This window comes from Gopherus flavomarginatus, chromosome 7, assembly GCF_025201925.1.
Source record: "Gopherus flavomarginatus isolate rGopFla2 chromosome 7, rGopFla2.mat.asm, whole genome shotgun sequence".
Lineage (NCBI taxonomy): Eukaryota > Metazoa > Chordata > Testudines > Testudinidae > Gopherus > Gopherus flavomarginatus.
Window position 1 is genome coordinate 68,054,661 of NC_066623.1, and position 21,903 is coordinate 68,076,563.

Consider the following 21,903-nt stretch of genomic DNA (forward strand, 5'->3'; position numbering starts at 1 on the left):
CAGGCTGGTAACAACATGGGTTCAAGACCAGGAGGTGGCCCACAAGATGATGTCTCCCTGAAGATGTTGCTCAGAGTATAAAGAAAGTTTGAGAGATGTTTCCATCTAAACCATGTTTAATTAAATAGCTATTCCTTGCGCTGGAGGGAGATTAAATTAAGCTGGCTATGATCAAAAACAAGCCATGTTTGTGAAACAGAAATAATTCGAAAGAAAGTGGTGAAAACAGAATGTCAATTTGCAACCCGCTGTTTGGTTATTTGCATACTAATTGTAATGTTCCTGCTGTCACATTACCTTCAGCTTGAAGATCAGTCAAAAAGAAAAATTCTGCATTACCTGTGACAGTCAGATAGTGGAACGAAAAATGCCAGTGAAGTGAGTTGCTGTTTATGGCTATTTTTATCTGAGAAGATGTATGGAATCGGACAGTTGAAGTCTGATTAGCCTGGACAGTTTTTATTTCCTTCGTTGATTATAATTAATATGCTGATTTTGGTCCTTGGGGCAAATTCTGCTCACGATACTCATGAGAGTAATCGGACCGAAGTCAGTAAGATCACTCTGAGTGAAGCAAACAGCACCACTCTCATGAGGAAAGTACGCAGGATTAGGTCCATTCTTTCTGATTTGCCCTGGTCTGTCATTCTGCTTTCCCAGGAGATTTGAAAGCAGTTAAATATTCACTGAACTTCCCACATATTTGTTATATATTTGATTAAAGTTGTTACATTTACTGGTCCAGTTTCTCTGCTGGCATAACTCCACCAAAGGAAGCAGAGAGCTGACAGGCTCACAGATTGTCAGACAACTAACAATGTCACAATTTCATATAATATATTCTATGGCTTTGATTTGTGTCTTAATATATATTGATTATATTTAGAATCAATTTATATATCTGCAATTTTATTAATTTTGTGTCTATAATTTTGCAGTTATGATGCAAGTAAATTGACAGCTACTTCAAAATAATGCTTGCAATGTTATAGTATTAATGCACTAACCTTATAGAAATTCGTCTGAAAACAATGGCATTCACTTGATAACACATTAATGCTCCCATGTTGCATTTTGATAAATATACAATTAACGAATACTATTATTGTCTATAATATACTTTCATAACTCTATGTGGAATATAACTAGCAAGCTCCCCTGTGCAGCTCAGTAATAGCTGTGACAACCTGGCTCTCAGTGAATATTTAAGAATATCAAATATATTTATAGTAATCAAGACTGAGCCAAAAATTTTAAAAAGCCCCTTAATATATTATTCAGAATGAAGAGTTTGACCAGTTTTAGCCATTACCAGTTGTTTAGTCTCTGGAAACGCATCTTTTTAAGTCAGTATATATAGGAGCATAAGTCCCTGCTAGGGTCAACGACTGGCATAAAGAACATTCCTTAGATGATTTCAGGAACAGATTCGTCAGTCAGATAAGAGCATCATAAACTTCACATTAAAGGTTACTATACAATTCTCTGACAGATGTCCAGTCAACCCTGAAAGAATCTGCCCTTGAATGTCTACTCCACAGAAAGAAGCAGCATAGAATTCTTGATTGGGTGTTATGAAGCTGTGGAGGACAGAGATTCCTCCCCATTAAGAATTACAAATAGCCTCCATACCTGATAGACACAGGAGGCTGGCAGTGCTTTGGTGAGACAACAATCACCAAGTCTAATTTTAGTTGGACTGAGCTCCTGTCCTCATTAGAGGCCATAGCTTCATGGTCTAAGCATGAGGTAGGAAATGACTAGACTTGCATATTTGGAACCTAGCAGGGTCAGTTTAGACCCTTCATTGCTCTGAATAAAATGAGTGATTTCTTTACCTAATTTACTCTGTGGGAGTCTTTTGGATGAGGACATTGTTACCAACAATCTCCTCCAACTAACATCTCCTCCATGGTCTTCTGATTTCCCTAAAGATCAAAAATCATGAGTCAGATGGCCAAAAAATCTTGAGATTTTTTTCTAAAGATTATATTGTTTAGATTTTTAAAATGTTTTTAACACACCTTCCCTCCTCCCAGTCCATACCCAGTGTATGTGTGACAGATAGTGTTGCCTGTTATCCCAGATATATCAGGTACAGTGAATTTGGCCCCTGCTGCATGAGCTTGCCACATCTGCCCATCCCCTGCTCAGTAATTACTTCTGCCCCCAACCTCCAAGCCAATCCTGTCATCCTGTCCCCTCCCCACATCAATTCACCCCCACTCCTCCTGGGGTTTCTTTCTCACACACACACACACACACACACACACTTGCGAGTTAAAGCAGGGTCCCTTCCACCCATTTCAGGCATCAACACAGGATGAGTGTGGGGTGGACTCACTCTGAAATTCTTTCCCCAGGCCTCCCACTGCACTGGGGGCAGGACCCATCCCCACTTTAGACACTTGAAGCGTTGGGAGGTATGAGCTTCCCAGGGTTGGGGGAGGTGCAGGGGTGCTGTGTCATCCCTGTTGGTCCCAGGAGGGAGTGGGGATTAGACAGCAGAGCTACCTGGAGCTACTGGGTTCTTTAGCTCCCTGCTTCACCCTCCCCTCTGCAAGAATGACTTTGGGGAGGGGGGAAAGAAAGGAGGTCTTCCCATAGCAGCTCTGACTGGTTGCTAAGCCTAAGGAGATGGGCAAATGGGACATGTACTGAATGAGATGGGGGGTTTCAGAGAGAGTTAGCAACTTTTGAAATCACACAGGTTAACTGTGCACTGAAGATACACTCCTAGAGTTTGCCCACACAAATCTGTGGAATAAAACACCTCTGACTGAGCCTGAGAAGGGTATAGGTTCAAGGAACTCATCACCCTTCAGCACCTTTCCTTAGAGGTGAGGAGGTTCTCTTTTCTCCTGTGGACATGAGAGCGAAGTTACCCATACAACAATAATATTAACCAAATTTGTAAATAATTTTTACAGAAAAGGAGAGAAAATGGAATTAAAACAAGCTGTTTGCTTAACATACCTTGATTTACCCTTCTGATAAGCTAAACCAAATATGGCCATCCCAGCTTAGCTACAGAGGTAAAAGAAATATTTTATATGACTAAAGAGCAAGTTCTTGCTCTGACACCTCCTTGTCAGTGAGATCCTGCTGTTGTGTCCAGAGGGAAGTGACTGACACCCCACCTCACTCAGCCATCTTATTAAACCCTGCATCTCGGTCAACTTGTATGTCCAACAAGCCCTCCTTGATCCAGAGCAGCTACTTCGGCTTTGCAAACCAGTAACCTACACAAACGAGAGTTTGGACACTGATTTCTCTAGGAGCCACTGAGGATATCAAAATCTTTTAACAATGCCAAATAATTGCTTTTGAAAGGCTTAGGAAACTAGCTTATATAATATACTTTGCACACCAGATTGCACATGTCTGCCCTAGCCAGTTCTGCATTGTCCTGCAAATAGGCAGACTGGCATTTTGCTCAGTACAACACACCTCTCCCACTAATTTTTGGTTATGAACTATGAATTAGAGAATGAGGCCTAGATCCTCTCTCACAATCGCTAAAAATGGAGCCTTTACAAATGTCATGGAAGTTTTAGTAAGAGTTTTCTCTGGTACATGTAACCAAACTCCCCCTCATGCCAATGTGCTGTATGCTGGTGGTTTGTCTTCATCCTAGGGGTCATCTATTCCATGAGTTCACCAAGATTTTTACCTTGAACTTATTAACTCAGAACACTTCACACTTGGAAAGGCTCATACTGATACTCCCTGACTGTTTGTTGGTCATCGTTTATCTAGGCTGATCCCTTGGGCAAGCCACAAACATTTGCCATTCACAATCAATTAATTAATAGAAAAATACTCTGATGTCTACACTTAAAATGCTACAGAGGCACAGCTGTAGGGGTTCACTGTAGACATTCACTACAGGGTTCTCCCACTGCTGTAGTTAATCCACTTATTCAAGAGGCAATAGCTAGGTTGATGGAAGAATTCTTCTGTTTACCTAGTGCTGTCTACCCAGGGAATGGGGACAGGAGAGCTATGTCTCTCAGTCATGGGTATTTTCACACCCCTCAGAGATGTAGCTATGTCGATATAAGTTTTCAGTGTAGATCAGGCCTAATTTACACATATCCTCATCTTCACTACACATAGCGTGGCCTTCACTAGGGGGAAAATGGTATATTTAAAACACGTTAAAATGCTATTTTAGACAAGGCAAATTGTAGTTTGAACATGTTCGCTGATTAAAGAAACCCCTAAGGACAACTAAAGTGTTAAATCTACAACTTGCCTTGTCTATGCTAGGATTATAACATTTTAGTTAACAATAAACCTTTTTTTTTCCTAGTGTAGACATGGCCTTACTGTAGACGTGGCCATATATTTGAATGGCACAGTCATTCCACTCTGTATATCAATATGTAAAGCACATCTTGATGAAATGCTAAAATATAAGTGATAAGTGACTTAAAAATTATCTAAACTAGACAGATTGTGCTATAAACATTGCTGTCCAGTAAAATCTTCAGAAACTGGATATTTTTAAAAAATGGAGCCAGCCTAATAAACAGAACATATAAACAAACAGTCACTTGGCTGCTCTGCATCGGATACCCCCTAGGGTGGAAGACTTACATAATATGGGGTTTTACTCATTGGAGAGACAATGGATAACAGTTCAGATGTTCTGCAAATCTGTTTTAGACCATATGCACCAAGTCTGGAAGGAAGGAAGGAAAAAAGGAAGGAGCACTTAAAATTATGAACTAGTTTGGAAAAAATCTTATTCTGCCCTGACAGGTTCCTAGATTTAGATACATCAGCCCAGAACTGAAAATTTCTTGAGTAACTGTATTCTTGTGCTTTCTTGGGAGGGGGAGCCTCCAATGACAGTGGGAAACTAAAAAGATAGATTATTAAAGCTTTAACAAATACTTAATCAAAACCTTGTTAAGAAGCAAAACTGACTGGATCCAGATTTTTATACTAGTAGGAAACTGAGAAATCGCCCATTTATCACACCATTGCTAGTGTGATAACCTTTTAGATAATTTAGTCATTGCAAGCAAAAAGTGTCATATAAATTAATGGTTAATCCATTCAAAGTTGAAAAGAAATCCAGCACTCCACTACAGAATAGTGACTAATATCTCTCCTGCACCTTTATTATAGTTCAGACAATTGCAAACATTATTACTACTGTCTCCTAGATTAATAATCAAGTTGCCAATGTCAAATTACATTCTATTTTGCAGTGCTCTATGGTTATCTGTATGCTAAAACCAGTCAAACTTCCTTTTAACCTTTTACTGTTTGATATATTGTGCAGTGCTGTAAGTTACTTATCTTGCTTTGTTAATGAGGTGATGATGACATGGTCCAAGCAACAGAAAAACTAACAGACTGCATAGGCAAAAGATCACAATGCTATTTTCAAGGGTAGATGTTGTTTCCACAGGTCAACCCCTAGGGAAACAATGGCATGGTCTGAGTCGGTGGACACGCTACTAGCAAATAAAGGTAAGAAGTACCTGTAACTGTAAAAACATATCTACTGACTCTGTTTACCTGAGGTCACTGAGAGCTTTGGCACCAACTTCAGTGGGAGTAGATTCAAGCCCAAAGATACCAAGTAGTACTTGTGGCACCTTAGAGACTAACATATTTATCTGGGCATAAGCTTTTATGGGTTAAAACCTACTTCATCAGATGCATGCAGTGGAAAATACAGTAGGAAAATATATATACCCAGAGAACATGAAAAAATGGGGGTTGCCATACCAACTCTAACAAAACTAATCAATTAAGGTGGGCTATTATTAGCAGGAAAAAAAACTTTTGTACTGATAATCAGGATGGCCCATTTCAAACAATGGACAAGAACGTCTGAGTAACAGCAGGGGAAAAAACAGCATGGGGAAAAAGTTTTTAGTTTGTGTAATGACACATCCAATCCCAGTCTTTATTCAAGCCTAATTTAATGGTGTCCAGTTTGCAAATTAATTCCAGTTCTGCAGTTTCTCGTTAGAGTCTGTTTTTGAAGGTTTTTTGTTGCAGAATTGCCACTTTCAGGTCTGTAATTGAGTGCCCAGGGAGGATGAAATGTTCTCCGACTGGTTTTTTAATGTTATAATTCTTGACATCTGATTTGTGTCCATTTATTCTTTTCCATAGAGACTGTACAGTTTGGCCAATGTACATGGCAGAGGGGCATTGTTGGCACATGATGGCATATATCACATTGGTAGATGTGCAAGTGAACAAGCCCCTGATGGTGTGGCTGATGTGATTAGGTTCTATGATGGTGTACCCTGAATAGATATGTGGACAGAGTTGGCAATGGGCTTTGTTGCAAGGATAGGTTCCTGGGTTAGTGTTTTTGTTGTGTGGTGTGTGGTTGTTGGTGAGTATTTGCTTCAGGTTGGGGGACTGTGTGTAAGCGAGCACTGGCCCGTCTCCCACGATCTGAGAGAGTCAGGGATCGTCCTGCAGGATAGGTTGTAGATCCTTCATGATGCTCTGGAAAGGTTTTAATTGGGGGCTGAAGGTGACGGCTAGTGGCATTCTGTTACTTTCTTTGTTGGGCCTATCCTGTAGTAGGTGACTTCTGGATATTCTTCTGGCTCTGTCAATCTGTTTCTTCACTTCAGCAGTTGGGTACTGTAGTTTTAAGAATGCTTTATAGAGTTCCTGTAGGTCAGGCCTGCACAACATGCTGCCCGGGGGCCACATGCGGCCCGCGTGGGCTCACTGTGTGGCCCACAGGGGGTGAGTAGGCAAGCGGCGGGTGAGCGAGGGGGACTGAAGAGGCGGGCGGGGAGTGGTGGAGGGTGAGGAGTCGAGCCAGGGGCGTGGGGGACTGAGGAGGTGAGAGAGAGGGCAGTGGCAGTGAATGGGCGGGCAGACAGTGGCGGGGTCTGAGTAGGAGAGCCAGGAGGGTGGGGGGCTGAGGAGGCTAGTGGGCGGGCAGTATTGGGGGCTGAGGAGGTGAGCGGGGGCATGGGGGGCTCAAGAGAGGAGTGAAGAGTCAGTGGCTGACCTGTTCTACTGATCTGGTCTGGCTCCCATCCCCTCTCCAAGGGTTGCAGTTGTCTGGAGGTGCTGCCTTCCACACCTTCCTCAGTCACACCTCATTCATTAAACAGGGCAATTGATTACAAAGTTGGGGGAAAATCTTATTCTACTTTTAGCAAAAAGACATTTTTCTTTTACCTTAATTATACTACCTTAGAGGCCCGCTATAACATATTACCAAGGTTTAATACTGCTGTTTCGGTGGGGCAGCACTGGGGAAGGAGAGTTTGTTTCCTTGGGGTGGGTGGTGCTCAGGGGGGAGTATTTCGGGGAGCTGGGCGATGCTGGGATGTTTGTATTGTGTTTTGAGGGGGCTTGGCGGCGCTGGAGGGGGTAGGCGGGGTCGAGGGGGTTCAGCCCTCAGCTGTTTTCTTCGGAGTAATATGGCCCTTGCCGCTTTATGAGTTGTGCAGGCCTGCTGTAGGTGTTTGTCTCTGTCTGAAGGATTGGAGCAAATGCGATTGTATCGTAGAGCTTGGCTGTAGACAATGGATCATCTGGTGTGGTCTGGATGAAAGCTGGAGGCATGTAGGTAAGTATAGCAGTCAGTAAGTTTCTGGTATAGGGTGGTGTTTATGTGACTATCGCTTATTAGGACTGTAGTGTCCAGGAAGAGGATCTCTTGTGTGGACTGGTCCAGGCTGAGGTTGACGGTGGGATGGAAATTGTTGAAATCCTGATGGAATTCCTCAAGGGCTTCTTTTCCATGGGTCCAGATGATGAAGATGTCCTCAGTGTAGGGCAAGTAGAGTAGGGGCGTTAGGGGATGAGAGCTGAGGAAGCATTGTTCTAAGTCAGCCATAAAAATGTTGGCATACTGTGGGGCCATGCGAGTACTCATAGCAGTGGACGGTAGAATTTGGCCAACTCTTTCTAGAGTGTCCTCCACCTGGACTCGTTTTCCTATCCAAGGAAGTGGGAGTTTTCTGAAATTACTGTCACACCTGAGTACAGAAGAGTTTCTCTACATTTACAGGATTAGAATAATGCAATAGATAAGTAGTCTGTTCCTGTCCATTCACGTGTGCACAAAATATTTTAAACAATGGCACCTTGAAGATTTGAGACTAAATTCTCTGGAGATATAATTGGTGATTCATGTTCCATATTAACTGCAGGGCTCTGATCCAGGAAACAGTTATTCACATACATTGTCTACAGGCAAACAAACAAAGGCTACTCACATGAGTAAGAATTTACAGAGTCAGGAGTTAAGTTGGTCAGAAATATGGTGTAAGTGCAGTGGTTAAAGTAGATTCAGATTGGGTGGGGAGCCATGATGTAGCACTCCAGCACTGTACGATTGAGAGGAGAGGAGAGGAGAGGAGTTTTTCCTCTGATTTTAGCAGAAGAGGGAGCTATGCTACTCTCATTCACCTCCCCCCCCCACACACACACACACAGACTCCCTGTGTAAGTTTTAAAGTAGCCTAATTTCTGCCAGCTTGGAACTTTGCTATTATGCAAAATAAATATGTCTCCATTCAGATGCCCAGAAGTTAAAAGAAGAGTTGGGAAAGGAGGTGAGGCTGGTCATAAAGAGATGGGTCAAGGGGAAAGTTCCACTAAGGTGTGTAGTCAGCGGTGCATGTGGCCAAAAAGTGACTAGCATTAAGGCACCAGATAAAGCAACCTTCCCCACCACTCACACATTAACTTATATCTTCACCATAGGTATAATTAGATGATCACATATTATTTCTCACATAATATGAGGTAATATCACATCATTTTTTGCTCTCTACAAACTTAGCTATTCCTGTGGAATTCTTGGTTTTGCAGTTTGTTAAGGCCTTTCCGACAATGAAAATATTGTAGAGAACAGCATGTTTTCATCATAGGGCCTGATTCTCATTCACACAGTGTGACAGTTCTACGGGTACCCAGTTCTGAGAGTCACCTTGTTACTCTCCTGCTTCCAAAGAGAGGGAGACTTGCTTGTGCTTAACTGGGTGTTGACTCCCTGACACCACCAGCCTACTAGCTATCCAAAATCTTCTCTGGGCTATGCCAGCCATCACTCTGCCTTGCAGGACAACAATAGGTGCACCGCAGTCCCCAAGTCCCTTTGAAGCATTCCTATGTAGTGTACAGTCCCCTATCCATTGAACCGAAATACCAGGTCTTCTGTCCCCAAGGGAAGAGTGTACAGACCAGCTGCTCTGTTGATTTCACATCCCCCGTTGACTTTGTATGTTAATATGTAACCATTGTGTTAGCTGACACTGCTTAACATGCTGGCACAGAGACAGGTCAATAAACATCTTTTGTGTGACAGAAAGCCTGTTTGTCAACTCTGCCTTGACATAGACTTTAAAACACATTTTCATTATACATATATAACTCCTTACATAGTACCTGTACATACATTTCACAATATTAACCACCAGTGTGACCCTGGCTTTCATTTAAGAGTTTAAATGATAGTGTTTGGTGAAGCAGAATGTACATACCAGGATCAGGATAGTCTTGTAACCCACTTGCTAGATGGCACAGAGCAGTTTATAGGTCACAGGATCCTTTACATATCCAAAATTATGTAAATGTAAGGACTTTTGTAGAACTGAGATTTAAGCTGTTAAACTGTTAATGTGATATATTCTGTTTTTCCTAAGGTCTTTTTTGTAATACAATGCTTAATGTGCAGTAAGCAGCTATATTCTATTCATTTTCTTTTCAACCAGCCTTCCTCAGGTGCCACTGAAAGAACAAGGCAGTTATATCACAAAGACAACGTAGGCCCTGATCTTGCGAACATACGAGCTTCAATTTATACACTTCAGTAAGACTACTCACATGCTCAAAGTTAACCATATAAGTATAACAGGACTGGAGCTTTCCAAGATAATTTAGGTTGCCTAAATAGACCAGCTAATTTTTCCTGTTACTGTTATTTCTAAACTGTGCTCCTAAAGTAGCCATGCATGCACAGAGAATCTTCTCTTAACTGCTCACTTTACAAGCTAAGTGGAAGAAATCTGTGCATGCTCAGTGCATTGATATGCACTGGTAACTCCAACCAAACCAATTATCTTTGGAACATGCAAAGGCACTTTTCCTCTGACAGGGCTATTTCCACATCAACTTTAAACCCCAAGCCATTGTGACTGTTGAGCCATTCAAAAATTGCTTGCAAGTTGTTGTTTTTTAAACAAGAAAGGATATTTTCCACTCTCCTTGCCCATCCTCCATTGCAGTTGAACTGATTTTCCTCAAATCTCCCTTCCAACCATACCCCTCCTCCCTCTCCAGTTCATCTTCATGCAGAGATAGAACAAAAACAAAACATTCAGCCAAAAAGGTGAAAATGTAGGGAAGTTATCAGTGACTGAAAGAAAGAGGATAGGCTGGAAACAGTTAACTGTAGGGGTTGCACCGTCACTCCTGCTACATTTCACCCATAGGTTCACCTATGTTGTTCCTGGGTTGTGTGGTTTCTCATGGGGCTCTTTTGTTTGGTGGCTTCTTTGTATGGCAGGTGGAACAGGGTTTTTTTTGTTTGTTTGTTTTTTGCATTAATTCCTCAGGATTTAACTGAATGCCTGTCTCAAGTGGTACATGCTGTGTAAGCGGCAGCTTTCAAATTTGTCTCTGCAATTCAGATCATACACCATTCCTAATTTATCAGTCATTGTTTCTGGCCATCCTCTCCCTTGGCCCAGGACACACACCTGATTTAGTCCAGATAATGAGAAGTGCTATGTGCTATCTACAGAGTAAAAGACAGCTCTTGCCCTTTTTGTACTTCCCTGGCCCTTCCACTGGTTGTAACATAGCAGAGGGTTTTATTTTTCTCTCATTGAAGTTAATTGTAAAAGTCACATTGACCTCAGTGGGAGCAGGATCAGTCTAGAGTTCTGTAACAAGGAAACTACTGGTAGACAAAATTCCCATCATCATTCCCATTTCAATGCCAATTTCAATACAAATCCTGTACAGCTTTCAAGAACATAATGAATTTCTCTGCGTTTAAAGTACAGTTGCCAGATGGAGTTTTCAATTGAAAGGCATGAAGTCTTAAAACTTGAATTTAAATCGCATTCTTAAATATTCCCTTTTCATTTACATGGGCTTTAAATAAAATTATAGTTTCACTCTCCCAAAATAAGCTTTAAATTTCCACAGACTGTCTCAGGATCAGTCTGAAATGGATTTCCTGAATGGGAGAAAATTGTTTTAAAATGACAATGTGGAGAACAGGATTATTACTTCTTATCTGTATTACCTACTAGTACCTAGAGGCCCCAGCCAAGATTAAAACTCCACGGCAGTTGGCACTGTAGAAACACACAGAAAGAGAAACTCCCAACCCTGGAGTTCTTATTATCTAAATAGACAAGATTAACTGAATTTCCTGGACAGGGCCGCCCAGAGGATTCAGAGGGCCTGGGGTCTTCAGCAGCAGGGGGCCCCAGCTTTGGCGGTAATTCAGCGACAGGGGTCCTTCCGCTCCGGGACCCTACGCCAAAGTGCCCCAAATACCCGCGGCGGGGGACCCCCACTGCCGAATTACCACAGAAGATTCGGCACTTCAGCGGTGAGTCCTGCTTCAGCGGTAATTTGGCAGCGGGGGGATCCTTCAGCCCTGGAGCGGAAGAACCCCCCTGCCGCTGAAGTCCTGGAGTGCAAGAAGCTCTGGGGGCCCCCAAAAAACTCTCGTGGGGGCCCCTGTGGGGCCCAGGGCAAATTGCCCCACTTGCCCTCGTCTCTGGGCAGCCTTGTTCCTGGATATCCGCTATCTACTATTGGGAAATTGAGGCAAAGAGAGATTAAGTGAGTTCACAAGGCCACACTGGAATTCTGTGGCAGAATCAAGAACTGAACAGGCATCTCCCAGGTCCCAACATAGTACTTAAATACCAAAACATTTTCTGATGGTGTATAATTTTCATATGAGCTACAGTGATACTGTAAATAGTGGAAAGTTGAGATTTTTCATGAATTAGTTAATCTTTCTAATACGAGTAAATATCTTCCCATTAAAATTACTTTTCACATGTCAAATTCTGCAATTCTGAATTGGAAAAAACTCTTATTGATGACTTTGAATATTTGAAGGGAAGTGTGGGGGAAACTAATAGAAACCAACTATCTTCAATGGGAGTTTGTCCGAGAGATCAATCCCCAAATGTTAACATTTGGTTATGCTGACATAGCAAAATCCTGTGGTCCTTTCTGAGACAAGACTCCCATTCAATTCAAAGTTCCAAAATCAACCCTCTGTTATGCTCGTACAATTTCATTGAAATGAAAGAGGTTTTGTTTGAGTCTAACAAAAGGCTGAATTTGTTCTAAGGGTTTGTAGACTGAATAAGAACAGAAGGATTGAGATTTTGGACCCTAACATGATTTACCCTCTCGACTGCTACATAGGTTATATATGTCTTCTAATTTATTTTTCTATTTCTGCAGACGGCTTGGCTGCCTTTAGAACATTCCTGAAGTCTGAGTTCAGTGAGGAGAACATTGACTTCTGGATGGCCTGTGAGGACTTCAAGAAAACTAAGTCTTCTGCTAAAATTGCCTCAAAAGCCCAAAAGATTTATTCAGAATTTATCCGGGCTGATGCTCCAAGGGAGGTAAAACAGTCATTTTTACTTTCTTCAGATAGTTTCCCGGGATAGTCCTCAAGTTGCAAAGCTCAGATCCAGAATGTCATGATATTCAAGATCACAGTGTGTCTACAACAGGAAGCATTTATGAAAGACAAGTAACTACAACTACAGAAAACCAAACAGGCTTCCAAGCAGCTTGAGTTCCAGCTTTGCTTCTCTCATTTACTAGGGAATACACCCTTTTTTAGAACTCTGAAAAGCACACAGAGACATCTAGTGTCTGAATATACACTTCAAGTAAATATTACACAGGGTTTGGGTTCAGTGGTACCTCTTAATGTATGCATTCTCATTTTGATGCATGGAGAGGTATGCATTATTGCCAACTTTCAATTTTATCATGGCTTTAGCAATTTTGGGCTTTTTTCACCTGTCTCATGAGGGTAGCCGTTCGTCATGTTGCAATTTTTCCCTTACTCAGAATGACTGTCACTTCCCATTACTCTCAAGGGGGTTGAAAAGAGTATGATGGCTATTTCACTGCAGTCTATCTGCTTGTGGCAGGGAGGCTGACTTTAATAAATGTGGCTGCCACCTCCCACAGGCAAAATGGCTCCCACTCTAGACCAGGCTCTCGACAAGACAGTTAGGAAACAGACTGTGAGGAGCATCAGAGACCCTGTAAAAGGTGCATGTGCAGAATGTGGGAGGAGCAGGACACTGGCTGATGGGGTAGGGAGAAGCAGACTTCCTGTGCAATTCTAATGGAGGGTAAAGGGAGGCTGAAGAAGGTGGAGTGATAGTGATGGAGTAGGGGAGAGATTAGATGGCAGCTTCCTCACATTGGGGTGGAGGAGGAGAAGAGGAGCCCCCTCCGAGTAATCAGGGGAAGGACACATTTTTGCATGTGTATCTGAGGCTGAATTTTGACCCTTGAAAGCTCTCACACACTTTGGGGGCAGGTGGCATCCCTCTAAAGCTTCAAAACCCATAAGGCACATAAAAACCCTCACACATTTATTAGTTTATGCATCTCATGATTATTAAGCCAATCTCATGATTTTTGAATGGTTGGGGTTGACAATAGTGGCTATACATTTACTTTTCTTGGCTTTTCATTGACTATATGCTTCTTTATGGTACGATAAATTATATTCCCTCCAAGTGTGCTACTGGCTACTATTTGTTCATTTCTTTTAACGTAGATTTTTTGATGTGATAAATATTGAAACATTCCCTTTGAAATACTCCTTCACAATGTTCAATTTGATCATGAAAGAAAATGTTTTGTGTGAATGAAGAAATATGTGAATTAATTACCTTACGATGTGTGCTCCCTCAGTGGCCTTTGCACTGATCCCTCTACTTTTGAAAGTAACAGTGTTTTGAATGTCCTGATGTCTTATGACTGATCAAAGTTCTTTTACATTAATTATTATTATTATTATTACCACAAACAAAATTACAGAAATTATGGGCCAAATCCTATAATATTTGTCTTGCTGAAGTCAATGGGAATTGCAGGTACTCAATGCCTCTGGATTTGAAGCATGAAAAACATAAAGGAAATTATCTATCTGAAACTGCAGATGATAGCAAAAAGGATATTATTATAATTAAATGCTGGTAACACCAAGTAAAAGTAACTAAATGGCAGGGACTCTAGTTTAGTACTTATCTGCTCATGAATCTCCCTTTTTAAAAATTATTTTATGATATGTTGTTTCTTCTGCATGAGGTAAAGTAACACTCAGACTTTATTTTTTTTAGCAAAACAAAACATTTAAATGTCCTTTAGGACTACAGTATATATAAGGCCCTTCATTTTCATTTTTTACCAATTTTCCTTGAAAAATTCTTGGGTTTAAAAAAAATTATTTGACTTTTACTAATTTTCACCCAAATTTTGGACATGCCAGAAGTCCCTGGACCCAACTCCTCACTCTGGAAGGAGAGATGGTGGCTTGGTCCCTCCATGCAGAGTACCTGCCAGATGGCACAGTTTGCCACTGCAGAGGGCAGATATTCTGGTCAGTGGCAGCTGCTCTGCAGTGAGTAAGCAAAATGAGCAGGGAGCTGGGTCCTGGCAGCAAAGACCACCTGACCTGACCTTTGCAGCAACAGGTCCACAAGGAACAGAAGGCTTCCTTAACTGCTGCATTGTGGTGAGTAACAGACACCTCTTCTCTGATGCCCCCCGTGAGTGCTGGGCACCCCTTCAGCACCCTCTCTCATTATTTGCTGCCCCTTGTGAGTACCAGGTACCCCTCTCCCCTCTGAGGCATCCCGTTCCACTCACCCACTATCCCCAGGCAGCCCACAACCTTATGCCCCCTATGAATACAGGGTACCTCTTCCTCCTCCAGGCACCCCACAGTCCCTGCCCACTGTCTCTCCTGAGTACCTAGAACACTGTCCCTCTCCCGACACTCCCCTACCACCTGCCTGCTGCCTCCCATGAATACAGGGCACCTACTCTCACTGAGTAGCCCCTGCTTGCTGCCCCCCTTAAGTACCAGGTGTAACAGAATGCTAAACCTGTATTATACTGTTCACTAGGAGGTGCCATGTGTAACATACCTTCATTAAGCTCACAACAGCCATCCTTCCTAGCAGTGCAATAGAGCATCTTATAGTGGACGCATCTCTGGTGTGTCTCTCTAAGAAGGAAACTCTGTAGCCAGTCCATATCTGTTACAAGAGTCTGACATTCTAGTAGCAGCCCTGCAGCCAACTCAGTACAAGAAGCATATCGCACTGTGTCAGAAGTAAAGATAGTCTAACTGGTGCCAGAGGAGTGTACAAATAGAAGATAAATAGCAACAAATGTTGCAAACAGAAAGAATGAATCAACAAATATTGCAGGATCAATTTAATCAACAAGCCACTCTTCAGTGCCACTGAGAACTTTCGTTTTCAAGACGTTTAGAATGGACAGACTGGAAGCAGTATTTTTCAAGGTTTTGAACTGCTACAAAACTCCACCAGGAAACTGAAGATCTTCAGGTATCTTCATTAATTTATGCTATGGGGAAGCAGGCAACGCATGTCTTTAAATCTTTTGCCTTTACTGAAGATTGTCACAAAGAGTATTATGAAAGGGTTCTGTATGTGTTTGATTTCATACTTTATACCTCAGAGAAATGTGGCTTATGAAAGAGCATGTTTTCACCAGAGAATTCAAGAATGAGGAGAAAATGTTGACTTTTTTATAAGAGTTTTGCATGCATTGGCTGAAAACTCTGATTTTGGAACTGCAAAACATGAAAATATCTAGACAGTCTAATCACTGAGCCTAGAGATAAAAGCATTTCACAGAAACTACAAATAAATACAAAATTTAAATCTACAAGCTGCTACCCCACTAGCAAAGCAGTCTGAGCTAGTCAAACAACAGAAGAAGAGGCAGGAATGACTTTAAAAACCTGAAACAAGCTTAGAAGCTGTAAACAGACATATCATGAGAGCCAAAAGTCATTAATATAGAAGCCTTGAGACTATGAGGGAGTCCCAGGCTACAAAGAATTTCAGACTAAATGCAGAGGATTTGGAAAAATTAATAGCTTAAGACATGTCACGCTTAATATGAAATACGTAATAAATGCACAAAATATGGACATTTTGCAACTGTTTGCCATCCCAAGGCAGTCAGAGAGTTAACTACTATTTCAGACAATCAAGAGTCATTTTTTCTGGGATCTATCACATCTGGTGACACATAGCCTGCCTTGGGAGTGAAACTGAATATTCCTGGGAAGACTATTAACTTTAAAATGACTAAGTATCAGATGTGACAATCGTCTCAAAAGGGACTTACAATCACCTATAATCTCTCCCAGAGCTAAAATTACTTGATATCTCCTTGACTAGCTCTGGAGGTAATCTGAACTGCATGTGCCAGTTCACCAGAGAAACAATTTACAAAGACAAAAGTTTTGCATTCAGAATTTATGTGATCAAAGGATCAAAGACTAATAATCTTCTGAGAGATATTATGGCAGTCATGATGAGTCTACTGAGAAAGGTGTGAGAACTCAAAATATTTGGAGATATTGGGCTTTTGAAAGGAGATCCAGTACAAATAATCTTAAAAGACAATGCTGAATAATGTTACGTATATACACCTTGCAGGATTCCTATCCCATTGTTTCATAAACTGAAAACTAAATTAAAGAGAATGGAGAATATAGGCATTATTGAGAAAATCTGAACCAACACCATGATGTGCTCCAGTAATCCTGGTTATAAAGAAAAATGGAAAAATACAAATCTGTATGGATCTTAAAGATTTAAATGAAACAGCTGTGAGAGAAAAACTGATCCTCCCACAATGGATGACTTTCTCCCCAAAACAAAGGAGCAACAGTATTCTCTAAACTGGATGTCTCAAACAGATGCTGGCTACTTCCTTTAGCCAAAGACTTTTAAACTGGCAATATTCATCACACCCTTTGGGAGATTATGCTTTTGAAGATTAGCTCTTGGGATTACCAGTGCACCTGAAATTTTCCAAAGAAAGGTGGCAGAACTGTTAAGAAACATAAATGAAGTTGTAGTTTTCATGGATGATATTTTAATATATGGGTCCTTTGATGGAAGAACACAACAAAACCCTCAGTAAAGTTCTAAGCTTAATCAGTCAGTCTGTACTGAAGCTAAACAAAGAAAAAATCATTTTCCAAATGTCTCAAATTGAGTTTTTAGGACAGACGATGAACCGAGATGGAATCAGTACTAGCTCTGAGAAAGTAAAAGCTATTTGAGAATTGAATGCACCAACAAATGTATCTGAACAGAGACGTGTACTGAGGATGGTAAATTACTTTGGTCGATACCTACAAGACCTTTCTATAGTGACAAAACCACTGAATTAACTGTTAAAATCCAACACATCTTTGCTATGGGGTCAAATCAAGAAATTGCCTTTAGAAAGGTAAAAGAAATTATCTCAACAGCTCCAGTACTCAAGTACTGTGATCAAGTATCAGACATGCATCCAACAAAGTGGCTATTCACCAACGAAAGCTCATGCTCCAATACATCTGTTAGTCTATAAGGTGCCACAGGACTCTTTACTGCAAGTACTGTGATGTGACTAAACCCACAATGGTCACTCCAAATGCTAGCAGCTATGGGGCAGATGGTGTATCATTGCAACAACATGGATCTGAGTGGAAGCCAGTTGCATTTTGATTTCACACACTCATAGAAGCAGAAAAACTATATGCATAGGTTGAAAAGGAGTGCCTGGCAAGCATAGGATATTTTACAAATATCTGTGTGGACTGGATTCTTATTTACTGATAACAGACTATAAGCCACTTGTAACTGTCATCAATGGAAAAGACTGGGATCAAGCACTGCTGTGATGCCAGCATCTATCAATAATGTTAATGTGATTTAACTCAGTTGCTACATGTGTTCCTGGCAAAAATCAGGTAGTAGCAGACACACTGTTCCAGAGACCAGCATCACACCCATAATCTTGAAGATGATGTAAGGGCATACATGGATGCTATAGATACATACAGACCAGTATCAGAAACGAGACTACACCAGCTACAAAAAAACACCTTGGCAGACATGCAGCTTCAAGAAGTTACGTTAGCTACTTGGGCCAGCTGGCCCTAAAGGGCATGAATGAAGTGACAGGAGGCTAGTTTGAGTAAATGGACAATTAAGCAAGCCAGATGCACTAATGATTAAAGGTGATTGCACTGTAATTCCAAACAAAATGAAAGGTGAAATCCTAAACCTCCTCCATGAACAACATCAAGGATTAACTAAATGCCATGAACAGGTGAGCCAGTCAGCGTGGTGACTGGGCATCAGCAAAGGCGTAAAGATTAAAGCTTCTGCATATGAAAGTTGCAGAACTAATAGACCAAAATAACACAAAGAAGCTTTAATAAAACCTCCTCTACCCCAGACAGATCTGGGAAGAGACTAGCTGCAGTTTTGTGTGATTTCAGAGGACTTCATTACCTGTAGCAGACTATTTTCCCAAGTATATAAAAATAATGTATTTAAAAAATATAACATATCACAGTGTTATTGAGAAACTGAAGTGCATTTTTGCTCATTTCAATATTCCAGAACATCTAGTGATAGACAATGGACAGCAATTCATATAGCAGAATTTAAATCATTCTCAATGAAATATGATTTTGATTGTATTACTAGCAACTAGCAAGTGAATGGAGAGGCTGAAACAGCTGTACAGACAACCAAGAAAATCCTGCAGCAGGAAGATCCATTCCTTGCTCTTCTGAGCTATAGATCAACACCGATAGCAGCTATTGGATATAGTCCAGCACAACTCCTGATGGGAAGACAACTCAGAACTACTGTTCCAACTTTGGAAAAGCGTCTATCTCCAAAGTAGCTGGACAGAAAGAGAGAAGTCAAATTAGATAAAAATGCAAAAAAGAGCTTCCAAAAGATTTATTTCATAACAGATGTCTCTGAGAGAACTACCAGATCTAGAACCGTGTTTGTGTCAAACTGGATGGAGAAAATAAAGGATAGACAATTCCAGCTGTCACAAAGAAAGAGAATTAATCACCCAGATCATATATGACTGAGACAGACAGTGGAGAGTTCAACAGAAACTGTCAGCATCTACAGTTTGTTCCTCATTAAAAAATAATCAACAGAGCAAGCAAATTCTACAGATGACAGACACAGAACAAGAAGATGACAACTCAAAGTTTCCAAACCAACCATATCCAGTCATTGAAATGAATGGACAGACAGGTGACCAAGTTAATATATGTTTAAACTGTGTAATTAGAAAATCAGTATGATTCACAGATACTTAACAGACTGATCTACTGAACTCAAGATAGCGTGATTTTGTAAAATGGTAGAAATATAAAACTTAAAGAGGAGATCTAATAGAATGTTAGATTGTGTTGTACTAGGTGGCACTGTGTGTAACATACATTAAGACTTAAGCTCACAACAGCCATTACTGACAGTGCAATAAAGAATTTTACAGTGAACATATTTCTGGTGTATCTCTCTGAGAAGGAAGTGCTGTAGCCAGTCCATATCTGGTACAGAATCTGACCTGTTACTAGCAGCCCTGCAAACTACAAGTAATGCATGACACCAGAAACCATTCCTCCCAACTTCCTGCCCACTGCATCCTATGAGTTTTGGCCCCCATGATAGCCCCTCTGAGTAGCTGGGCCTTTCAGCACAGCCCTGGCTAGATGATACTATCCAGATAGGAGTCCTAGAACACAGAGGCAATGCCCTTCCCCCACTGGACAGAGGCCCTGACACTCTCCTGACTCCCAGCCCCTGTGTCTCACTTCTGTAACAGGAGAGATGATTATTTGGGGATGGGGGTTCTGGTCAAGTAATATTGCTTGTCTATTCTCTCCAGTGACTGTCAGGTCATAGTGACCCATTCTGAGTGCTGGAGGAGAGTAAGTCACCAACAATAAACTGTTTTTAAAAGAAAAATTCTATTCTTGTAATGGAAATTAGAAATAATAGTTTCATAAATATTTGAAGAAAAATACCTGCCTGATGATAAAAGTATCAATAATCTTCACACTGATAAATCCAAAGAATGCACAAAATTATGATAAAATACATGCTTCCATAAACAGAAAAACAGTTTATCAGTTCACATTCAGAAGCACATAGATTTTTCAGCTATTGTGTGTAGTTCAACTACAGTTTGGTTCCTGGCCTATCAAGCATTCAGCAGATAATAAAGCCAATCTATTTTATCAGCCTAATTTTACATTTCTGTGGGTGTAATGGTGCAATAACTATGGACTAGACAGTGACTTGCACTACGAGCCCACACAGAATGAGCACCCCCTCAAACACCATACAACTCTGAGCCAACCATTTGGATATTGGTCCAGGTGCACAGTAGTAAATGTTGCTGAACCCTTCCCAGAGCCAGTCCTGTGTGATCATCCTGCACTCATGGACCACAGTTTTATTATTATTAATAATTAGCCAATTAAAAGAACAAGTAGGAAGTCTATTTTCACCTCAAAAGACACTTATTACTTCCCCTATGATTAATAAGTTACACATCTGCAATTCATCAGGAGAACAGAATTCCCTTTAGTTAACAGTTAACATTCAAATAGCCCTACAATGGCTGGACAATTAAGGTATCTCGGTTGATTGAGTTGTATGTGTTATAGAACATATTTTGCAAAGGGCAGGTCTCTGAAAGGAAATGCAAATGCTTTCCTTTTTCTATTATAAAGAGCTAGAATTTCCTGCCTTGATCTATGCTTAGATAATCAAAAGCATTTTTTATCATCTTCTTTCCGTGATACTCTCTCTTTAAGCCCAGGGAGCCAAAATAAACTAATATTCAATGTGCTGGAAAATAAAGGCATTAACTACGTGATAGTTTGCATCAGACAGCATATTCTGAGAAAAAATTCAAATAATATTTGCATCCCGCACGAATACAAACTTCAACTCTCCAGTAAAATTTTAACTAATTTTATTACACCTTACTTTCCCCAGATTAATATTGACTTCACTACCAGAGACCACATCTCTCAGAATATCTCGGAACCAACCCTGAAATGTTTTGATGATGCTCAGAGACTGATCTACAGTCTCATGGCCAAGGACTCTTTCCCTAGGTTTCTAAGGTCAGAAGTTTATAAGGAACTGGTAAATAAGCAACAGAATGGAAACCAGAAAAGATGGCTCCCATTTTTGTGAATAAGGTAAATATCAAAGACACAAGGATTATGAATCTACTCTATATTTTCCATTGCAACTAAGTATAGAATAATATATTGTTAAAGTGGTTATACACACTACATCTAAGAATTCCCATTTCCTTCTGAAATACAAAATACACTATACTAAAATGTATAACAATATTACTAAGAGTTATTTGGGAATTTTTCGATGAAATGTATTGCATCAAAAATGCTCATTCATCAAACAAACTTTTCATGGGAAAGTTTCTCAACATTTTTTTTAAAAGGTATAAAATTGTCAAAATGAAAAGTCCTGTTTTCTGGTTTGAAATGACTTTTCATTTTGAATTTTACACTAAAAATAGCTTAGTAGGACACAAATAGAAAAATGGTTGAAATCAAAACAAACCAAATATTTTTGGTCAGTTTTGATTGACTAAAACAAAAATTTGGGGGGATATTTGGATCAGGAAAATTTTCAATATTTTGACTTTTCATCTCAACTTGGAGACAGGAAGATATTTTGAAATTTCAATTTTTTTTGCAGGATTGAAAAATGTTTCCTGGCCAGCTCTAATTTATTATTTTACTCCAGAAAGTTAAAAAAT

At 40.5% G+C, this 21,903-nt stretch overlaps 1 protein-coding gene across 1 annotated transcript; it reads left to right on the forward strand.

Moving 5' to 3' along the window:
• Positions 1-367: 367 nt before the first annotated feature.
• On the forward strand, positions 368-21,311 carry RGS21 (regulator of G protein signaling 21). Its single transcript, XM_050961489.1, has 4 exons — positions 368-378; positions 5,411-5,487; positions 12,454-12,620; positions 21,108-21,311. Exons 1-4 carry the CDS (start codon positions 368-370, stop codon positions 21,309-21,311), a joined length of 459 nt encoding a protein of 152 aa, XP_050817446.1.
• Positions 21,312-21,903: the final 592 nt, after the last annotated feature.